General features: G+C 38.3%; 1 protein-coding gene across 1 annotated transcript in view; it reads right to left on the bottom strand.

Moving 5' to 3' along the window:
• LOC136886492 (SANT and BTB domain regulator of class switch recombination) overlaps nt 1-23377 on the bottom strand; it is a 299987-nt gene that overhangs the window by 195805 nt on the left and 80805 nt on the right. Inside the window, exons 7-8 of the mRNA XM_067159307.2 lie at nt 17904-18183; nt 200-350 (exon numbers count right to left, since the gene is read on the bottom strand). Coding sequence (XP_067015408.1) covers nt 200-350; nt 17904-18183 — 431 coding nt within the window. The remainder of the gene's footprint in view (nt 1-199; nt 351-17903; nt 18184-23377) is intronic.

The raw sequence follows: 23377 nt of genomic DNA, 5'->3' as shown, positions 1-23377 counted from the left end.
TTAATTGTGATACATTTCAATACGGAACATCATGAAATTTTTATCTTTAAATTCTACAACACCAGCATGCAAAACTTGATTCCACGATATAACAAGTGATGTTTATCTCGGAAAATAGCTCCAACATTACTGTACCAGGTGCCACTAATTTTTTCATTTAAATAAGTTTTTAGATAGGGATAGATGGTCCATATCTCACCTCTACTGCTGACAATCTTGGTGAGCCGCTCGGGATACATCACTTGCGGAGGATCCACGGCTATTGCATCCTCGTGGACTATGTACACTCTCTGTATGGAAGCATCTCGATCATTCACCGCGATTGGCATGTGCTCTCTGTACTGACAGCCCTGTAAAACAACATAATCTACTGAAGATATTGACATGAAACTTACAGAAGTAAGTAGAGCTCGGCCGGAGCATCGCGGCATAGCAAGCTAGGCTAGACAGCACACACTCAGCGTTCTACAGTGATTTTACCAGCTAGTCAGTTTGTTATAGACCGAATAAACACACATGTGGGGGACTGTGAGGGACCAAAACTACGGCCGTGTGCAAGTGCAACGACTTCCTGGCTGAGCTCTTAATAGTTCAAGTGCTACATAGGAAAATAAAAAATTTACTCCAAGCTTATGTATGTGGTAAGTTCAAGAAAACAATCTGTAAAACATTCAATTAATGTTCTGCGAAAATGTTCTTTAAAAATGTCATATTACCTGGTTAGTGGAGATGAGTGGCAACAGAAGTGTAATGTTAGGGGAGCCTCTCCCAGTACCGGCCATTTCCCAGTACCGGCCGCCAGGTGTTTTTCCGAAACGCAGCTAGATGGCAGATGTTCACTGTGTCTGGTACTTAGATACAATGACAAAGGGATGCCCTACAGAATCCCTCGCGTTTGTGTTCATTTGCTTGAGAGCTGTTGTGATGAGAAGTTGTCATTGTGTTTTCGGTATGTACTTGCTAAACTTTCGGTCTTTGTGTACCAATCTCTGGTGAGTTGATCTCTATTTATTCATATTTATTTTATTTGTAGTTAGATAAGGTATAGATAGTAATCGTAACAGCGTTATTGGTAGACTTGTGATTAAATTAAAAATATATGTATGTTGCCGTGTATATTGCCCAGTACCGGCCACGTGTCATTTCCCCAGTACCGGCCATAAAATTAATTTATCATATAATTACAATATCAGATTTTCTTGCTTTCCAGAACTATTTTATCGATAATGGAAGGCAAATCTAAAAAGAAATGGTTGCCGGAAAACATGAAAGAGGCAATTCAGATGGTTATGGACGGAAAATTAAGCATCAGGGAAGCTTCAACGCAGTATTCTGTTCCAAGAAACACATTGGGAGGTAAAGTAAGAGTAATAACAACTGGTGGCGAAGTGACTGTGTCTCCACAGATGGGAAGAAGAATTGATGCTCAGAAAGAAGATCTTCCTGCAGAAGCAACTTCTTCTTCCAGAGTTGAAATGCCTTCTACATCACAAGAATTTCTGAAGATTGTAGAAGAAATATCCCCACAATCAGATTTGACAGAAAGGAAAATTACCATAAGAAAGAGTAGAAGTGAAAAGAGTGAAATTCTAACATCCACTCCCTATAAGAAAATGTTGGAAGACAAAGACCAGAGAATGAAAGAAACACGGGAGAAAGCTGATGACAGAAAGAAAATAAGAGATACAAAAGTGTTTTCAAAAGTTAAAAAAACAGTAGAGCTCCGAAGAGACTTAACTTCGAGTCCGAGAGAAAGCATAATGGCACAGGGCAACCAGGCGATCGAGAAACAGAATGCATCATTTGCCTGGAAACAACGGACGAAGCTTGGGTTCAGTGTGTTTCTTGTCAGGGTTGGGCACATCTTCAATGTGCAGATCAAGAGAACTTTGACTTTTACAAATGTGATCATTGCATTTAGAACATTTTTTGTGTATTCCACTGAAGTTTTTAAATATCTTGTTTGAACTTTTCTAACTTTGATATGCAGGATTATTTATTTATCGTGTAAAAATTTGACTTTTACAAATGTGACCATTGCATTTAGAAAATTTGTTTGTGTGTTCCACTGAAGTTTTTTAATATCTTGATTGGACTTTTCTATCGTTGATATGTAGGGATTATTTATCGTGTAAAATTTGCTTCATGTATTTGTATTGTTAATTAAAGTTTTGTAATGTCTCACTGAAGATTAAATGTGTATTTGTAAAGTATCACTTCATCATTTTTAAATAATAAGAGAAAGTGTCTTGCTGGCCGGTACTGGGAAACATTTTTTGTAATGTGAGGTTTTGTAAGAATTCTATCTATTGTTGTAATGGACATGCACACTCATTTTCTTCATGTCAACTCAAGGCAATTGTAACAATACTGTATCAGGCCTCTTTTAACTTGATCAGATTTATTGCTGACCATTCTATTTTTAAACAATGAAGGAAAATTATTAGGTGGCCGGTACTGGGAGAGGCTCCCCTATTGTTATGCCATTGTAGCCCATGACATTTTGTTTTCTTCTGATATTACAGCCTTCATGTTTTTCTTCTCATTTCAATGGTCTCATGTTCATTATTTTGCAGCTAGTCAGTTCATTACCAACACGACTGAATAGTATTTCCACATCAACAGTGCTCATTGTTGATGGACTTAAGGAATAAACATTTACATTAAATTTCACATTTTCCAATTTGCACGGAAACTAGACTGTATTTGTTATATCACTTTTTCCTTTCCAATTCTTTAATCATTAAATTTGTCACTAGATGAGGACCTTCAGGTAAAGTGATAAGCTTGCTGTTTGAGAGTATGAGTACCAAATGAGTGACTTCAATGTTGCTCCACAATCCTACATGCATGTCTCCAACCTTGTCACATTTTTCCGAGTTGGCCCATATTCTTGGAACCTTTTACTATGAACTTATCCTTGGACAACTAATTATCATCTTTCCTTCTCATACAGTGGCCAAAATTTGTAGTATTATCTGTTTCAAAGGTGATAAGAGATAATTTTCCATCTTCACTTCCTGGATAATGAATCGTATGTTCTCCGTAGGTAAAAAGGAAAGTGAATGTTGACAGAGTCTATATCCTGCTGAATATGTTTAAGAACCACGAAATGTCTGTCTTTCTTCTTAGAATGTGGAAATAATGACAGTTTTACTTAGTCTCACAAAGGATTTGATTTAACCTACCTCCATAAATAAATAAAGATGTTCTAGTCTAACGGCTGTCTCCAGAGAGCAGTATTACTGCCCAAGTCAATGAAGTGTCATGCTCCTACTGCGGAAATGTTGCTCTCGAAAGATGGCTGCTCAGTGTAGAGATGCTTGAAAGGAGGCCTTACAGCCTAGTAAATAACTTTTTATTTTTGGTAGTGGCTTTGCGTCACACCGACACAGATAGGTCTTATGGCGATGAGTAAATAACTACGGTGTTGTTTATTCAAAGTGTTCGTGATGAAAAATATGTTCTGTCCATTTAACCCCTGAATTCTTTTGTTTTTGCAACAAAAAAATAAATAAAAAATAAGTAATATATATATCACTCATCGGCTGACTTATATCATCACAGTCCAGACCAGAAAGTGTTAAAAGAGGTACCCAAGTCATCAACTTTCCAAATTATCCAGTTTAATTCTGCACGAGCAACTGGACGAGAGAAATGAAATTCTCCATTATATTTGATAGGAAGTTCTACTGCCGTATTTAATTGTATAGGGAAACAAAGGAGCGTGTATCTCACACAGGCTGGTCTTAGGAGTCAACATTAGGGCAACATGAACACATCCTGTGGCATGCATGCTTGCAGACACTTCAAAGTCTAGCAGTCTCTGAAAGCCCACTAAATAATTCTCCATTATATTTGATAGGAATATGTTTGAGTGATGTCTTTAGAAGTAGGAAAGATCACAATATGAAGATAAAGTTGGAACTCAAGAGGAAAAATTGGGGCAAATATTCATTTATAGGTAGGGGAGATAGGGACTGGAATAACTTACCAAGGGAGATGTTCAATAAATTTCCAATTTCTTTGCGATCATTTAAGAAAAGGCTAAGAAAACGACAGATAGGGAATCTGTCACCTGGGCGACTGCCCTAACTGCAGTTCCGTAGTGAATGATTGATTGAGAAAGATCTAATGCCGTATTTACTTGTTTATATCTCACACAGGCTGGTCTTAGGAATCAACATTAAGGCAACACGAATACATCCTGTGGCATGCAAGCTTGCATACACTTCAAAGTTTAGCAGTCTCTGAAAGCCCACTAAATAAATTCTCCATTATATAGGAAGATCTACTGCCGTATTTACATGCATACGGAAACAAAGGAGCATGTATTGTACCAGTAACGTGCGATACATGCCGTATTTTTCAGATAAATAATATTTAATTATCACGCAAGACATTTACAACAAACTGGGTATATCTACGCTCGGTGGAGCGAGCCGCTTGAGGCAGCTACAGCTGTGCGAGTGACGTGAACGCAGGAGCAGGATAGGCTACCCGCCTGTTCTGCCACGAGCTACCCGGCAAGGACTGGCGTGTTCTAGAATAAACGTCACACCTTTCCGAATGTTCAATTAGGAAATTTTCAAAACTCCTGTAATAATGATTGTATCAACTCGAGGGATACGCCATTTAGTAGATAATAATGTAAATGTCTCTGATAATAAGTTTCATGTAAATCCATCGAGGGATTCTTGAGTTATTCCCCTTCATAGAAATCATGATATCTGATGACGTAGAAGCAAAAATCGTATATAAGACGAGCTCAACCCAACCACTTAAGTGCGGCCAGTATCCAGTATTCGGGAGATAGTAGGTTCGAACCCCACTGTCGGCAGCCCTGAAGGTGGTTTTCCGTGGTTTCCCATTTTCACACCAGGCAAATGCTAGGGCTGTACCTTAATTAAGGCCACGGCCGCTTCCTTCCCATTCCTAGGCCTTTCCTGTCCCATCGTCGCCATAAGACCTATCTGTGTCGGCGCGACGTAAAGCAAAAAAAGCAACCCAATGAAGTCAGTCAGTCATAGCTGGGAGTCCAGTTTGACTCACCACGCTACACCATTACTCTGTTCATCAAGACAAAGTGCTGCCCAAATTTATCTTCGAATATTTCAGTGGACTTAGGTTCCGACAGTTGATTGGAACTTAGAAATTGTGCGTGTGTAGAAACTTCGACATGTGACCAGTCTTACAGTGGACTTAGGTTCTGACAGTTGATTGGAACTTAGAAATTGTGCGTGTGTAGAAATTTCGACATGTGACCAGTCTTACAGTGGACTTAGGTTCTGACAGTTGATTGGAACTTAGAAATTGTGCGCATGTAGGAACTTTGACATGTGACAAGTCTTTATAACTGTGCATTGAGACGGCCTCAATACCGGAGAGATGGAGACATTCAACTATTAAAGTACTCTAGAATGGAAATGGTGAACCATCTGACACAAACACATACAGAGGCATCGCTCTGGAGAACATACCATTCAAGATATTCACAAAAACAATCATGGCGAGGGTCAGAGAAGAAATAGGCGAGTATCTACCAGAAAATCAATTTGGATTCAGGAAAGGAAGATCAGCTATTAACACCATACAATTACTACTCAATAACATATGGGAAGTCTTTGAAAAAAGAGAAAAGTTTTACGTAGTGTTTATAGACTTCACAAAAGCATTCAACCTCATTAATCAGGAACTTGTAACGCAGAAGCTGGAAGCCCTCAACAGAAACAATGTGTCTACTAAAACCATAAAAACGATACTACAATGGAACAAAATAAGAATCTGTGACAATATATCACTCTCAGAACCGATACTTCAAACGAACGGGGTATTACAGGGTGACCCAATTAGCCCGTTACTTTTCATCCTGGCAGCAGAAGAAATAATGAGAATAACCCATAAGGAAGACGTAATATCGTACGCCTACGCTGATGATATAGTAATTGGATCAAGAGACATTACGAAACTACAAAACACGATAAAAGATATGGAGGAATGGTACTACAAACGTAAGTTTGAAATTAATACATCAAAAACAAAAATGATGGTATTTAGGCAAGAAGGAAAGATCACAGCAATGGCAGAAGTATTCATAAAGAGGCAGAAAATAGCCATAGTAAACAACTTCAAGTACCTTGGCATTACTCTGCAAACAAGTGCCAAATGCTTTACAAAGCATGCAACAGAGAAAGCAATACAGGCGGTACAGGCGATGCACGAAATCAACTACATCAGAACACTCAGCCTTGAGATGGCGATGGCACCATTTAGATAAAAAAAATCATGCCTATACTAACATACGGGATAGAACACATATGGCCGTACTTCAGAGAAAAGAACCTATCCTCTCTAGAAAGAGTAAAAGCTCTATACATAAAAAGAGCGCTCGGAGTATCCAAGACAACAAGATCAAGACTCGTCTACCTCCTAGCGTGAGAATCCTTCCTCATTGAAGACTTCAGAACACACCTGACCCTACCCTACCCAACACCAGCTTCTAGCAACACTCAACAAAAAAAGAGAAGACATTCTTTCAGAATTCTTTGGAAATGGGGCCATGATAGACCGGACATGATCAACATCCAACTTCGAGATGAGGCATGTGTTCACAAGACTGGCAGAACATAGTTTTCACCATCTAATTTGTGCCAACACCTCATACCATGAACCGACAGAGACAAACTATGTGGATACATGTGTGAATGTTACCACGTAGAACTCTGCATCAAAAGAACAAAAACAATTAAAGAATATGCAATTCAAGCCGCAAGCGTGCGAGTACAGTGTATATAAATGTATTATTTTTCTCTCTTTCTGTATGGCTATTTGGCTGCAATAAATATATTATTAATTATGGAACTTAGTTTCTTACCACTTTAGAATTGTGGAACTTACTTATCAACGAGTATTGTAAATTTCAAAGTGACACACTACTACATTATACTATTAACTGTGGAATTTCTTAAAACTCAGTCAGCTTATTTTCTTTCGTTTAATAAGTGGAAGTGATCATGAAAGTGTTTAAACTTTTTTTCACTACCAGAAATGCAAGTGATTGCCTATTACACAATTTATACTCGTGTGCTTCGACACAAGTGATTAACTCTGGGTAGAAGTGAATGATACTCATTTCAAAATGAATTGAATTTACAACTGTGTATAATAATTGCCGACTTTTTTATTTCTTCAAATTTCGGGTTGAAGTGAACGATACTTAATTCAAACTGAGTTGAATTTTGAACTGTGCAGAATAATTGCCAATGGTATTATTTCCTAAAAGTGTTTAATAATTTCTTAGTGCGTTACTGATAGCAGTGTCCGTTGGATAAACCCTTGTGCAGTCGTATATATATTCTAGTGTCAAGTGCGACCATATTTCAGTGGAAAGCAACCACGAACTGTGGTTAATATATGAACAGCCTTCAGTTTCGTTATTTCTTAAAGCTTATGTTCACGAACTGTGATTTATTTATTTTCTAAATTCGACGCTATCCACATCTTCATCTTTAAAAACATTTGAATTCTATCTACAAGGGACTAGTGAAGATAGACTCCATATTATGTCAATATTAAATCAAACGTTGGTGTCAAATAAGTAAGTCAGGGGACTGCGCAATTGTGGACACTCGTGTGAGTAATAAAACGAGTGATTACCCCGCAAGATCGGAGACCATCTAGGACTTCAGACGTACGACTTCGATTCCGTGTCAGACCAACCTGGCTGTTCCAGCTCCATTCCATGGTGACGAACGAGGCATGCAGAACGAGTTCCAGTCCAGTTCAGCATGGTTACCTGGAAGTACGGGTTACCTGATCGACAATGTTGAAGACGACGAAAATCTACACCAAGGTGATATGCAATTCAACATGCATCTATTTGAATAAACTTCATTCCTTAAAAGAATTTTCGAGTTATCTTGTAGATAGGACCCTTCCTCCTGTACCAAGCATTAGCTATAATTTACCTGGAACTGCCCTGAGACATAACTCGTGCAATTATAAATTATTAAATAATAAATCCGGGCTATATTTTACTGGTACATTATCTCACAAAGGCTCATCTTCAGGAGTCAACATTAGAGCAACACGAACACATCCTGTGGCATGCATGCTTGCATACACTTCAAAGTCTGGCAGTCTCTGAAAGCCCACTAAATATATTCTCCATTATATTTGATAGGAATATGTTTGAGTGATGTCTTTAGAAGTAGGAAAGATCACAATATGAAGATAAAGCTGGAATTCAAGAGGACAAATTGGGCAAATATTCGTTTATAGGTAGGGGAGTTAGGGACTGGAATAGCTCAACAAGGGGGATTAAATTGAAATAACAAATAACGTAGTTCAACCTATTCAATACAAATAAATAAGAAATGTAGAGTTACATTTCTATTTAATTATAAGCAGAAGCGGTACTGGTTTCGACCCCAATCTGGGTCATCATCCGCCAAATAAAATGCAAAAACAATGCGTAGGTAAATAAGAAATTAAAGAATGTAACGGATTTGGGATGTGTATTGTAATGTACTTGGACACTTATCAAGTTACCTTTTGATCAAAACTAATTATCATGCTTATTTCGGCTCATCGGAATTTGACTGGAAGTATATTATGCTGCAAGCTCATAATTGCATGGTCCGCCACAGTAGCGCTAACATTCAGTAAGCATGCTGTCGAGATTGTACTGCCATTTAGCAACAACCGCAGAACTGAATTCAACTTTTTTCTCCATGCACGAACGACAATGGGAGACGTGTTGTTGTTTGGAAAGTGAGACAGGACTGAACTATTTCTGGAAGAAAACATCATGGTTTTATTTGATCCTGGGTGATCATGTCGTCGAGTGGCGATGACCTTATCGCCATTCCATTCCTTTTCCTACTACTTTTAAAATAATCTGTAAGTAAGCATCCAGTTCTTGTTTACCCCGGAGATCAAACGATGTGAGAAGCAAATCGGATAATTCAAGGTTACTGAGTGGATTACATAAATTCGTCTGGCTTACTTGAACTGCTTAAATCTAAATATTCTACTATCCAAATCATTTTAGTGCACAAGAAATTGAATTTATAATAAGACTGTAATCTTCGTCAATTTAAATTGTGAATTAACTACCAATTTGTTGGGGCTTTAATGTAACTATTTGTAGAGTAATAGGACGTATTAAATCTTTATTATCTGAATCTCCCCATCAGGGAAGTGATTATGAGTCGAAAATTGTTTCTTATGGCTAATTCTGCTGTGTATTTATCCTTTCTGGGTGGATAGCCATTTTGTTTGGTTCGTCACGTGACCTGGTCGCCGTGGTTACACTATTTACATATGGGTGGGCATGATCTCTATTGCTGTTTGACATTTGCTGTTTCTATGCTTTGTTATGTGGTGACAGCTGACGTGCGCTATGGGAGATTGTTGAAATTTTATTCTTGGGGATGGATGTGATTCAGTAAAGGCATCTCCATTACTCCGTATGCTTGGCGTTTGTAATTTATTAATATTTAATTCTGGATTATATTTGATTTGATGACTCACTGTACCTCTTGGTCACATTAATATTTAATTAAATTAACCCTTTCCTATTGTTTGTTCTTGTGGAACCTTGGTTCTGGTGATTTTCATGCTAGTGAATGCTGTTTCGTGTTCATTTAATCATCTCGCGGGAACCCATGAAGTCAGTAAGAAACATTTTCAGCTCTCAAAAAGCAATTGTGTTTAATCCAAGTTCTTGGAGTCACATGTTCTATTTAGTACTCCGTACCTTCGATCATTTCTTTAAATTTATATTTTTCTGTTTAATTCCGATTGAGGATTTTCTGGGGACTGGTTTGTGAACTCAGATTGTATTTCTTTTTCCCTTTCTTTTCTGATTTTAATCTTGACCGAACTTGAAGGGTCTATTATCTTTAGTTTAATTCTATTTATTTGATTTACCCTAAACTGGGAATTTTAACTTGGTTTCATCTCCTTTAAAAAATATCTTAAGTCAATTAAAGTTTGGTGTTTAACTTAAACTTGAAGTTATTTTAGTCAGTAAGTATTATTTCTCGTCCTATCTATTCGACCTCTGTAAGCCTAGCGATGTCCATGCCTTGCTACGATCTTCTCTTGGGAAAATATTGGTAAGTGCTTGCTTAATTTATTTTCCCTGATCGTGCAACTACTGTCGTGTAATACCTCACTTGTAAGTACGCGATAGTGTTGTGGTATCACTTAGCATGGTTCTTTTGTTTTGTTTGCATTTTAATTTTCCCTGTGATTCTTTTCCCCTTTTAGTAAACTGTTTGAGGTCATGTTTACTTATCTTTAAAATCATTGAATACTGACTAAAATAATAAGTTGAGTGTGTTAAGTGCATTGAACTGTAAAGGGGAAGGCAAGATTCGGCTTGAGACTATAGTATTGTATGTTTTTGTTTCGTGTTCATTTAATCATCTCGCGGGAGCCCATTGCTGCAGTGTGAGGTATCCGAGGATTATGTATTCCTAATTCTTTGGCTTGGGAGCTTTGGTGTGCTATACTGCTGCTTGCTGTATTAAATATGCTTGGACATTGTAGTTGGCAGTGAATTGGTGAGTTATCTAATGTTATTTTATTTTTCTATTTTTAGTACCTTATTAATTTAAGGTGTGAATTTTTAAGCAAGGACTAAGGATCTGAGTACATCTCATTTTCTTATCTAGCCTGATGTTTATCTGTGTCCTTCTGCCTTGTTATTTGTGTTTGATGATTCTATTGGGTAGTGCAACCAGTTTACTTGTGAACGTTACCTACACTCTGGTTATGGATTTGATTTAATTTATGCTGAGTTACTTATTTTGATCAGTTATGTTTCGAGTAATTGGATTATGATCAAATGTCGGTTCTTTGGGAAATATTTTATTACCTTATCGGTGTTGGCATTTGATATTGGTTCCCAGACTTCTGTTACTATTATTTCCTTGCATTGTGCTTCGGCAGTGTACATGCTAAAAGGTTATATGAGAATCTAAGGTTTCTAATATATTTCTGTAGCGTTGTTACTGGCGTGTGAATGGTAATTATACTGAATCTAACCTTAGGCATACCTAGGTTGTGTCAGGCTCTGAGCGTATGTGGTTATGTGCTCAACTGCTGTGCGATTCGTTATGCCTTCCTACTGTTACTGTCTGAGAGCTTCTCTTTAATCCTGATGGTTGTATTTGGTGGGTGTATATGCTTTAACCTGCGCTGTATGAATATATTTATCTGCGCCTATTAACCTATGGCTAATGACTGTAGTTTCATGCCAGTAACAGTTCTTGCAGGGTGCAACATGTGATCTTAAATTTAATCCAACCTGTGATACTTTAGTGATTTTTGGGCCTTTCTTATTTTGAAAATGTTTAACCTTATCTATCCTATAATAATTTCTTATTAACTCAGTTTAGTTAACTACCTTCTGAAGTTTAGTGGAATTGTAGTGTGCCACTTTATACCTACCTTGGTGTGATCATTATTGTGTTATGTCACTCATCATTAGTGACGTGTGCCTGTTCCTATGTGGAGTAATGAGTACGGTACTAAATCCATCTGTAATGACGTGGGTCGATCATTTCCAAACTACTGTATGTTTGTACTTTGATTGTGTAGAGTGAGTTGTTTGCATGGAAAACCTTTCCTTGTGTATATGTGTGTATGCCTGGTCCTTGGTGATGATTCGAACTACGTTGTACAACATCTACCTATCATGAGGTCATCAGATATGGTTGAGCCATGTAAATCGGTATTAGATTTGTTGACTTGTTGGCCTCGTGCCTGAACTTTTAGAGTTTTTACTGGTTTTCTCCTTCCTAATTATTGCTTACATGTGTTTTTCTGTCCCTGGTATGTCCTGTACTCTCTTCTTGCTTATATTGGTCACTGGGTTGTTGGGTATCCATCTGTTGTGTAGACTACTTCAAGTTTCCTACTCGTGAATTTTGGTGTTATGATCCTGTCATTTTGTGGAAGGGTTAGTTGATGTATTTTTACCCGTGGTGCCTGGTTGTTCTCTGTCTTCTTAGTTGGTGCATTGCCGTGGTCATTATGTACCTGGCACATTTTTCCGAAAATTTTGTCAACCTATGGTTATTTTGTTGGGTTCCGTTTTGAGTTATGGATTTCACGTATCCCCTACCATATCTACTTATTGTTGGGTGTTGCGTGATGTAATTGGGTCTTTGGCCAGAGGGGTGAACACTCTTTTAAACCTAAATGGTATGGCTATGATCCTGTGTTGAGTGGTTATATTGTTAAGGTACCATGGATTTGATATGGGGTGGCATATTGATTACTGAGCATGTTGCTGAGGATAGTAGATCCTTTATCCCTTATGGGCTGGTACGTGTCTGGGTGGTCTTTATGGTTGTGTTGTTTTATTGGGTTGTTTTAAAATGGTTAAGGCACTTCGGTATGGGCAGTGTACTGTCTTTAATGTTACTCGTGTCTCTGTAGATTTGGAAATAAATCTGTGCATAGGTCCATAACTCTGGTGGAACTATTTGGTCCTAGTTAATGTAACTTGTTAATTTGGTGGGTTCTGGTTTCTTTATCCCATGTATGCTTGCATGACCTGTTGATCTGATGTCGTGTCTGTTATTCGTTCTTCTGTAAAGCTCATTTTAATTTTATCTGCCACTCTTTGGTGTTTTTCTCTCAGTGGATCTTCTAGTGTATGTTGACATTGTTCGTTGGTCATCCTACCATTCTGCGGGTTTGTTAGTTAGGTATGGGACTAGCTAATACTCCCCTAGTCGGTACTGGAATCTAACTGCTGATGGATTATGGGATCTATTAGCAGTGTACTGCCTTCTTCATGTTACTTTGAGAGTTTTCCATGGACTTGCCTTGTATTCCACCACTTATATTTTATTTGCCAGCTCTCCTGGGAATAGGAGTAGGTTCCTGTTTGGCCGTTAAGCGACAGTGTGATGTGGATATCACGTATTTATACACCAGATAATGCTGAGATCCTAAGGGATATCCGGTGGTGTACACTGTGTGGGTCGTTGCTCGTTATTTCCCTTTTCAGTCTTCTGATCTGAGGTTTTCATTGCCTTTTAAATTGATTAGACATCTCGTTGTGGAATGAATTAGTGATCCTGTGTAGTAGGTTAGTTATCTGATTCCAGATGGTTTTCCCTCCTGAGTTTCTTCCTTCCTTATTTCTGTCCCGTTGGTTCCATGGTGCTTATTATGGTCTTGTAAAGTGTTAGTACAGTAGAACCTCGATAATTCAAAATCTCGCCTAATTCGAAGCAGCTCTCGTTCCCGGAAACATGAGGTACGGTTTTGCATGTTATTTAAATCGTTTAATTCGAAATACGCGTAATTCGAAGAACAATGTCGGTCCTGTTACCGAAATTCAGACTTTTAATTTGAAACTGCCTTTGCATTTTGAAAAAAAAAATTTACAGAGTAATTTAAATTCAAAATTTCTCCGCGTCATGAAAGAACGCGTCTTCCGGAACTTGAAGGGGTAACTTTGCTCACTTTCACCTACTTTGGTGTGTCTACAGAGCGGAATCGTAATGATTTTGTATTCGGCGGTTTTAGGAACACCATAATTCACAATATCACGTAGCAGGCAGTGTGCGGAGAGGTAGAATCCGCGAACTCTAGCAATGCAGACAGTTGGCGAAAAAGCATGGCTTATAGCCTATAATCACTTCGTACACACCAATATTGTCAATGTCGATGACACTACATTGTTCGTTTGTCTTATTTTTTTAAATGCTCAGGCCAAATGGACTTATGGTTTTAAAGGAGAGAATTGCCAGCCGGCAAATGTACTGTGTTGCTATGCAGTGCACACTGCACACGGAAGCGAGAGACTTCCTTTCCCTGTCATAGGAAAGTTCTAAAAGCCACGACGTTGAAGGGCGTCGAGCACTTTCCATGCCAGTACAAGACATCTAAAAATGCAGACAGTACAGTAGGCCTTTCTTTTTTTTTTTTTTGCTAGGGGCTTTACATCGCACTGACACAGATAGGTCTTATGGCGACGATGGGATAGGAAAGGCCTAGGAGTTGGAAGGAAGCGGCCATGGCCTTAATTAAGGTACAGCCCCAGCATTTGCCTGGTGTGAAAATACAGTAGGCCTAATCCAAAAGATTGCACAGGGGAGCCAGCATAATTTTTCCTCGTCTTTGAATCGTGTTTTTCTTCCTTTCGTTGCGTGAGGTTATGTTTGTCATTGTTGTATACAAGAGCATTATTTGAATAATGTAAATGCACCTTGTTGGATACATTTCTGAAATAGTGTTTGCCATGGCATTTGAAAAGTTTAAACTGAGAATCAAGGTGATTGCATACATTAATGGGTCTTAGAAATGCCATGGCAGGAAATCATACAAGTATAGTCACTGTACTGTTGTTGTAAGGTGGACGGAAGCGAGAAACTTTCTCCCGTCGTCATAGGAAAGTTTGATAAGTCGCGATGTTTTAAGGACATTGGGTACATTCCGTGCAAGCATAAGGCATCGAAAATGCATACAGTACAGTAATCCAATTAATAAAGCACTTGCACAGGGGAGCCAGTATAAATTTCTCCTCGTCTTTGAATCATGTTTTCTTTCTTTTGATTTGACTGCGTGAGGTTATGTTTGCCGGTGAGTTATCCAAGTGCATTATTTGAATACTGCAAATGCACCTTGTTGTATACATTTGGAAATAGTTTTTTCCATGACATTTGAGAGCTTTAAACTGTGAATCAAAGTTAACTGCATGCAGTAACGGGTCTTAGAATATACTGTTAGGCCACTTGGCATTTCCGAAGTACGTGTTGGCGGTTAATTCAAAATCACGTAATTCGAAGTCGGATTTTTGCGTCCCAAGGACTTTGAATTAACGAGGTTTTACTGTAATTGATCTGTAAGTTATTCTTAGCTTGGTGTTAATTGTCTGATCTGTTGCTGATGACATACTATTCCGGAACCTGTCATCTTGAAATTTAAGAGGTCTCCAACTGGTCTAGTCAATCGTTTCCTTGCTCTGAAAATATTCCTCCTTTATGCCATGGATTTGTGTAATATTTTAATCCTTCCTTATTCCGTGTTGCTACTTGTTCATTGAGTTGGTTTCTAGTCTCTTTCTTCTTGTGTTGGTTATGCACTGTAATTGTGAGATGTTGTTCCAGACCTACCTTAAACCACTAAATTATTTTGTTGAGCTATTTAAGCATTTTAGTTTTTGATTATTTAGAAATCGAAGACGAGTCGCTTGATTGAAGCGAATTGCTAGCTGCTGAAGATCAGCGCAACACAATCAATGTCCGGCACAGTGCACACCATTTTGGACTTCATATTCATTAAATTATGTTGTGACTTCGTGCCTGACCTCTTCTCTTAAACATTTGGAGACTGCCGAACTTTGCATGTATTGTGCTACTATTCAGAAGATCGCGCCTTAATTCATATAAGTGACTGACCTTCTACTTCTTCTAGTTTTCACGATTTAAAATCGCACAGTGCCAATCCCCATCTTCTTATTTTGCCTCTTTAACAGTTTTTGTGAAAGACTCATTCTTTAATTTCTTATTTACCTATGCATTGTTTATGCATTTTATTCAGCTGATGATGACCCAGATTGGGGTCGAAACCGGTACCTCTTATAATTAAACAGAAATGTAACTCGACATTTCTTATTTATTTGTATTGAATAGGTTGAACTACATTATTTGTTATTTCAATTTAATTGTGATACAGTTCAATACGGAACATCATGAAATTTTTATCTTTAAATTACCAAGGGAGATGTCCAACTCGTTGGCTGAACGGGCAGCGTACTGGCCTTCGGTTCAGAGGGTCCCGGGTTTGATTCCCGGCCGGGTCGGGGATTTTAACCTTAATTGGTTAATTCCAATGGCACAGGGGCTGGGTGTGTGTGCTGTCTTCATCATCATCACGACGCGCAGGTCATCTACGGGTGTCAAATAGAAAGACCTGCACCTGGCGAGCCGAACCCGTCCTGGGATATCCCGGCACTAAAAGCCATACGACATTTCATTTCACCAAGGGAGATGTTCAATGAATTTCCAATTTCTTTGCGATCATTTAAGAAAAGGCTAGCAAATCAACAGATAGGAAATCTGCCACCTGGGCGACTAACCTAAATGCAGATCAGTAGTGACTGATTGATTGAGGAAGTTACTGCCATATTTACCTGCGTATATCTCACAGAGGCTTGTCTTCAGGAGTCAACATTAAGGCTGCTTGCATACACTTCAAAGTTTAGCAGTCTCTGAAAGCCCACTAAATAAATTCTCCATTATATTTGATAGAAAGATCTACTGCCGTATTTACTTGCATAGGGGAAAAAGAAAGGAGCATGTATCTTACACAGGCTTGTCATAGGAGTCAACATTAGGGCAACACGAATATCTCCTGTGGCATGCAAGCTTGCATACACTTCAAAGTCTGGCAGTCTCCGAAAGCCCACTAAATATTTGAACTGACAATCATAGACAGTAGACTGAATATTTTAAATAACAATGTTCTTGGTTTTACATCCCTCTAACTACTTGTATGGTTTTTGGAGATACAGAGGCACCGGAATTTTGTCAAGCAGGAGTTCTTTAACGTGGCAGTAAATCTACCGACAAGAGGCACCTTGGGGTCGAACCAACCTACTTGAGCTCAGGACTCTACGACCTGAGCTACCCATCCCACCTGAATGTTTTTCTACAAGTGATCAGTGAAATGGAAGATGAAAAGGGCACGGGACCGAACATTTTATACATTTGTACATATGAAGTTACATGTTATGTACTGTAATGAAACTCTGCAGATGCTTGTGTTACTTTGAAAACGCATGTTCGATTTCCTGTTTCCCTGCATGTATCTCGTATCCAGATTTTTAATCTCGAATAATTGGGGTGAAATTGCAAGATACATGCAAGTAAATACAGTATTTACATCAACAGCCTAGTTTAGATGAAATAAACTGAACTGAAGGAAGTCATACCCTACAAGTCCCTGCTGCTCTTCCTTCTTACTTTCAGCTTATGTGTTAGTAAACAAGTTTATTTGACTGTCCGTATGTATAGGATAACCTTGAGAATGACCCAAAGGATTATCATGCAGGTTTCACAGCTTTTGTACAGAGGAAGGCTGATGTGTTTGGAACTATTAATCTATAATAAAAGGGAACCAAGCAGTGCCAATTCTAGTGGAAAATATCGGCAATTATAGCAATTTCTTGACCTACGCTGCCTAAACCATCAACAAAACCCCCAAATATGTGGAAGAATTGTCGAGCTCTACACAAAGTCTAGCACAGTCAGTAAAGACAGCCCTCAATAAAGGTTTTCTGTCAAGCATAGAGAGCTCTACAGGAAGTCTAGGATGGTATATACCAGCCATTAAAAGGTAGCCATCAGTAAGTGTTTTCCGTCAAGCACTGAGAGCTCTACAAAGGGTCGACAGTAAAAGGCCATTAAGTGCATTTTTTTTTCGAGCAATGAGATCTGTACAAAGAGTGCTCGACAGCATATACCTATCAGCAAAAGGTAGCCCTCAATAAGTGCTTTTAAGTTATAGTTTGCAATAAAAAAAAGTCAACATTCAAATTAAAACCTTATTTTGAGATAAATCATGTAATCATTATAAAAATGTAGCCCTCTGCTCCACTGGGGCGAAACGCGGGTAATATCAGAATTGAAAAAGCCTAAAGAGCTCACATGTTGTTATCAAAATAGACTGTTTATAATATTAATAATCATATTAAGATAAAAATACCCTTTATAGTATGTAATTTGCATACATGGTTTAGGAGTTATCGTTTTAGTGAAAGCACAGGCACGGTTCAAACATCACATGGGCAGGCCCTGCAAAAGGGTAGCCTACACACAACTAATGAGTCTACAAAGAAATCTTATCACCACCTAGTGGAAGGTGACACTCACAGACTCATTCCTGAGCACCTCGTAGCGATAGGAGCGTGCTCCACAGCAAGGGTAGCGTCCTATGGGATAGGTGGTGGAACGCTGGTGCTCCATAGTGAAGAACTGAGGCTGCTCAGGATGGTAGCAACACCATTTGGTCTGGCTCATGGGGAAGTAGGCGTGGCAGCTGGCACAGAACATGAAGTGACAGTCTCCCCACAACCTCCAATACACAGCACGCCATGACTTAAGCTCCTCGTAGTAGCTGCGAATGTAGTCGCTCAGGTTCCAGTTGGGATCCCTGACAACAGACAATCACACATGCTCTTGAGAGTTTGAGTACCTACAATTTTTGTCAATATATTCACAACTGGTTCTGTTCTGGGAACTTAAATGGTTATTCAATTCACATGCTACAAACTTCATGTACAGTTTTCAGAGATGTTTTGTCCTGCAGGAGTTATTTTACCTACTGGTAAATCTACTGACAGGAGCCAGGGTCGAAGCGCTCTGCTTTTGAGTTACTCAAATCCATCAATAACAACAATATACTGGCTGGAATATAAGGCAACCCTGAATTTTCAGAAGATATTTCCAAAAATGGAAATAATGAATGTAATTACAATATATTGAAGCTCTCCCAGAACTAAGAAAATTTAATAAGCCTTACAATAAATCCCACGGATAAAAGCTTTATTTTAATCTATCTATAATAATAAAAGGAAGTGTTTGTCTATATGTGTGTGTGTGTGTGTGTGTGTGTGTGTGTGATGATGCCCAGCCAAATCTATGGCACGCAGAGGTCTGAAATTTTTAACATAGGTGGATGGGAGTCCATATACACCTCAAACCTGGATATTCCATTTTCGCGTTCATTGGGGAGTTATCAACGATAAACCGTCGGAAAACATCTGCTAGAATATGACAACTCAACGTGCTGTCACCAGGATTAAATGTATAGATTCACTGTCGCTAGGCTATGTATATGAGAGATAATACATATCAAGGAGTCATTTTAATACCATGACGTTGGAAGCCATTTTTGGTCCCTGACATGAGGAGCCATATTCAGTCTGTGATATCCGGAAGTGTTGGTCTGTGTGTGTGTGTGTGTGTGTGTGTGTGTGTGTGTGTGTGTGTGTGTGTGTGCGCGCGCGCGCGTGTGTGTGCAACACCCAGCCAAATCCACGGCACGCAGATATCTGAAGTTTTTTTCTTTTTACTATTTGCTTTACGTCGCACCGACACAGACAGGTCTTATAACGACGATGGGATACGAAAGGGCTAGGAGTGGGAAGGAAGTGGCAATGGCCTTAAGGTACAGTCCCAGCATTTGCCTAGTGTAAAAATGTGAAACCACAGAAAACCATCTTCAGGGCTGCTGACAGTGGGGTTTGAACCCATTTTCTCCTGGATGCAAGCTCACAGCTGTGCGTCCCTAACTGCACGGCCACCTTACCTGGTTCTGAATTCTTTAACATAGGCATATACTTAGATGATTTTGTATACAAGTAAACACCTCCGTTCATTAATTACTTATATTACTTTGAATAGCTTTTATTTATTTATTTATTTCATATTTACCTAATATTCATTTCATTCACCTAAAATTTTAGATAATACGAGGATTTTGCTATACCAGCAATAAAATGTGAACTGTATTTTTTTCCGTTAAATCTTTATTTATTATTTTATTTAGAGGAAACATATAGTATATGATAATAAACAAGGAGTACGCATATCAGTCAAGGTGCCATTCTAAGTCCATGACACAGGAAGCCATTTTCAGTCCCCGACACGAAGAGCCATATTCAGTCTGTGGGGATATCCGGAAGTGTTAGTCTGTGTGTACCTGTAAGATGCACAGCCAAATTTATGGCATGGAGAGATCTGATGGTCACAGCATTTCACCAATCATGTATGGCTGTATAATTTTTTTGTTTTGTTTTTGCTAATGGCTGTACATCGCACCGATACAGATAGGTCTTGTGATACAAATTCTTATAATTTTGTTAAATACCACCTATTTAATACAATAATGTAATAAAAACTTATATATTTATTAAGTTGTTGATATGGTACATGTTTCGCTCCTTTTTCGTGAGCTTCATCAGCCAATTATCATTTACTTAAGGTTATATAAGATCATGAATCTATTCTATTGGATTAAATTATGCTTGTAAACCTGATTGACAAGTCTTATAATATTTTACAAGTCATATAACAATAAAATTCTGTCTTTAAGTTAAAACGTATTTGTCTAAAATCTATCTAAGTCCAACATTTTATTGATGAAAATCATCTGGTGAACATCCCTTAAAATTATTTTTAAAAACCTTTTGAGATATGGCTAATTGTATTGATTCAATGTTGCTTGATTTGTATGGTTGCCGTTGAAACTTCGTTGACTATATTAACAATTTTCTACAGTTGATAATTGCCTACGTTATGAACATTTAACTTGTTCTCGATGTTGCTGGAGTAACATTTGTAGAAAATGTATTAGCATTAATTTTATGTTGTCAATACGAGAATATTGTTTGTGGTCAAACTTGTTGGTATCCAATTTGGAACATACGAGAACCATTCAAATTCTACCTCACATTAGAAAGTGTTTATTCACCAACAAGTTTGACCACAAACAATATTCTCGTATTGACAACATAAAATGAATGCTAATACATTTTCTGCAAATGTTACTCCAGCAACATCGAGAACAAGTTAAATGTTCATAACGTAGGCAATTATCAACTGTAGAAAATTGTTAATATAGTCAACGAAGTTTCAACGGCAACCATACAAATCAAGCAACATTGAATCAATACAATTAGCCATATCTCAAAAGGTTTTTAAAAATAATTTTAAGGGATGTTCACCAGATGATTTTCATCAATAAAATGTTGGACTTAGATAGATTTTAGACAAATACGTTTTAACTTAAAGACAGAATTTTATTGTTATATGACTTGTAAAATATTATAAGACTTGTCAATCAGGTTTACAAGCATAATTTAATCCAATAGACTAGATTCATAATCTTATATAACCTTAAGTAAATGATAATTGGCTGATGAAGCTCACAAAAAAGGAGCGAAACATGAACCATATCAACAACTTAATAAATAATACGTAAGTTTTTATTACATCATTATTGTATTAAATAGGTGGTATTTAACAAAATTATAAGAATTTGTATCAAAAGTAGATCTTTTATAACCTGCAACAGATAGGTCTTACGGCGATGATGGGGTAGGAAAGGCCGTGGCCTTAATTAAGGTACAGCCCGAAAATTGCCTGGTGTGAAAATGGGAAACCACGGAAAACCATCTTCAAGGCTGCCGACAGTGGGATTCGAACCCACTATCTCCCGGATGCAAGCTCACAGCGGCGCGCCCCTGACCGCACGACCAACTCGAACGTTATGGCTGTGTCAAACAGCAATTTTAGCTCCAAGAAATGATGACGCTGTCAACTGTACATGGGTTGTTCATGATTTGGAAAGGCACACCCACTATACATCTTAGCTCCAAATGGAAGGACACCTAATATAGTTCATCCACAGGCTCTATAAGAATTTTTTTATTTTTTTACATTGTTTTATATTTGTACCGTCCGCCAAACCAGTATCTTAAGCAATGAAAGTAACAATATAATAAAAATAAAAATAATGTAATTCATGCAATGTAGGTAAAAGCGACGTGTAGGTTTTTATTTTGCTTTAAATAAATGGTTTAAAATCATATAATGGTTGAATTAGTAAAGGTGAGCGAAACCGTGGGCACCTATCTTTGGCATTCTAACGCTTATAGGCGCAATCTGATGTCGTAAGTCCAGAACACCATCACAAGCTTGCCTCACATTCAATTGCCAGAACTCTGTGACTTACTGGATAACCCTAGTTTTGTTTCTGCTGTAAGAATGCCGCAACAAGCCTATCAAAATTTAATTTCATTTTTTTTGTCTTTGAACCTTTGAATACTTATTCTTATTTGCCAACATTCTTGGGCTACAAACGTAACGTTTGTCTATTGAATAACACGTATGACGATAGAAGTTACCATGCAATATTGAAGTACAAAACTGCAGACAAATGGATCGTGGCCTATAATCTTCCTGTAAAGGACGCAGCTCACATGCATTACGTAACATAGTATACAAGCCGAGCTGGTCAACAACCAGACGTATCTGTCACTTTCCGTAGTTTTTTTTTACGTCGTCTAACAACTTTTAAAAGGTGGACCCTTCTCTACCCTTTCATAGTGATCAATTGTCAATACGGACCATAATAATATTCCTAACTTATAGTTATGAATAAAACTCCATCTGTTTCATACATACACACATTACATTATCATTATAGACTGTTATGCCTTTCAGCATTCAGTCTGCAAGCCTCTGAAAATTTACTAAACGTCGCCACAATCCTCGATTTGCAACTAGTGCTGTGGCCTCATTTAGTTCTATACCTCTTATCTTTAAATCGTTAGAAACCGAGTCTAACCATCGTCGCTTTGGTCTCCCTCTACTTCTCTCACCCTTCATAGCAGAGTCCATTATTCTCCTAGGTAACCTATCCTCCTCCATTCGCCTCACATGACCCCACCACCGAAGCCGGTTTATGCGTACAGCTACATCCATCGAGTTCATTCCTAAATTAGCCTTTATCTCCTCATTCCGAGTACCCTCCTGCCATTGTTCCCACCTGTTTGTACCAGCAATCATTCTTGCTACTTTCATGTCTGTTACTTCTAATTTATGAATAAGATATCCTGAGTCCACCCAACTTTCGCTCCCATAAAGCAAAGTTGGTCTGAAAACAGACCGATGTAAAGATAGTTTCGTCTGGGAGCTGACTTCCTTCTTACAGAATACTGCTGATCGCAACTGCAAGCTCACTGCATTGGCTTTACTACATCTTGATTCAATCTCATTTACTATATTACCATCCTGAGAGAACACACAACCTAAATACTTGAAATTATCGACCTGTTCTAGCTTTTTATCACCAATCTGACATTCAATTCTATTGAATTTCTTACCTACTGACATCGATTTAGTCTTCGAGAGGCTAATTTTCATACCATACTCATTGCACCTATTTTTAAGTTCCAAGATATTAGACTGCAGGCTTTCGGCACAATCTGCCATTAAGACCAAGTCGTCAGCATAGGCCAAACTGCTTACTACATTTCCACCTAACTGAATCCCTCCCTGCCATGTTATACGTTCATTAATCTAATTTATTTCAGGACTGCCTAATAAATACACATACACATATTTAAACACAAACAATGGCGACACAAGTCCCTCTACCTTATGGCGCAGTAAGGGACCAGCCCGTTCCCTTCCTTACCTTCACTTGCCCCCAAGTCCAGTCACCTCCTACAGTCGCTGTGCGTAGACAGCTGGATTTGAACACTGGCTATACAGCACACGACGATGTACTTCACACAGTCCAATGTAGTGAATGACTAAACAGCTCAACGGCGAACATT

This window comes from Anabrus simplex, chromosome X (genome assembly GCF_040414725.1).
Source record: "Anabrus simplex isolate iqAnaSimp1 chromosome X, ASM4041472v1, whole genome shotgun sequence".
In the NCBI taxonomy this organism is placed as follows: Eukaryota; Metazoa; Arthropoda; class Insecta; order Orthoptera; family Tettigoniidae; genus Anabrus; species Anabrus simplex.
The sequence above is the reverse complement of the archived record's forward strand: the minus strand, read 5'-3'. Positions and strand labels throughout refer to the sequence as shown.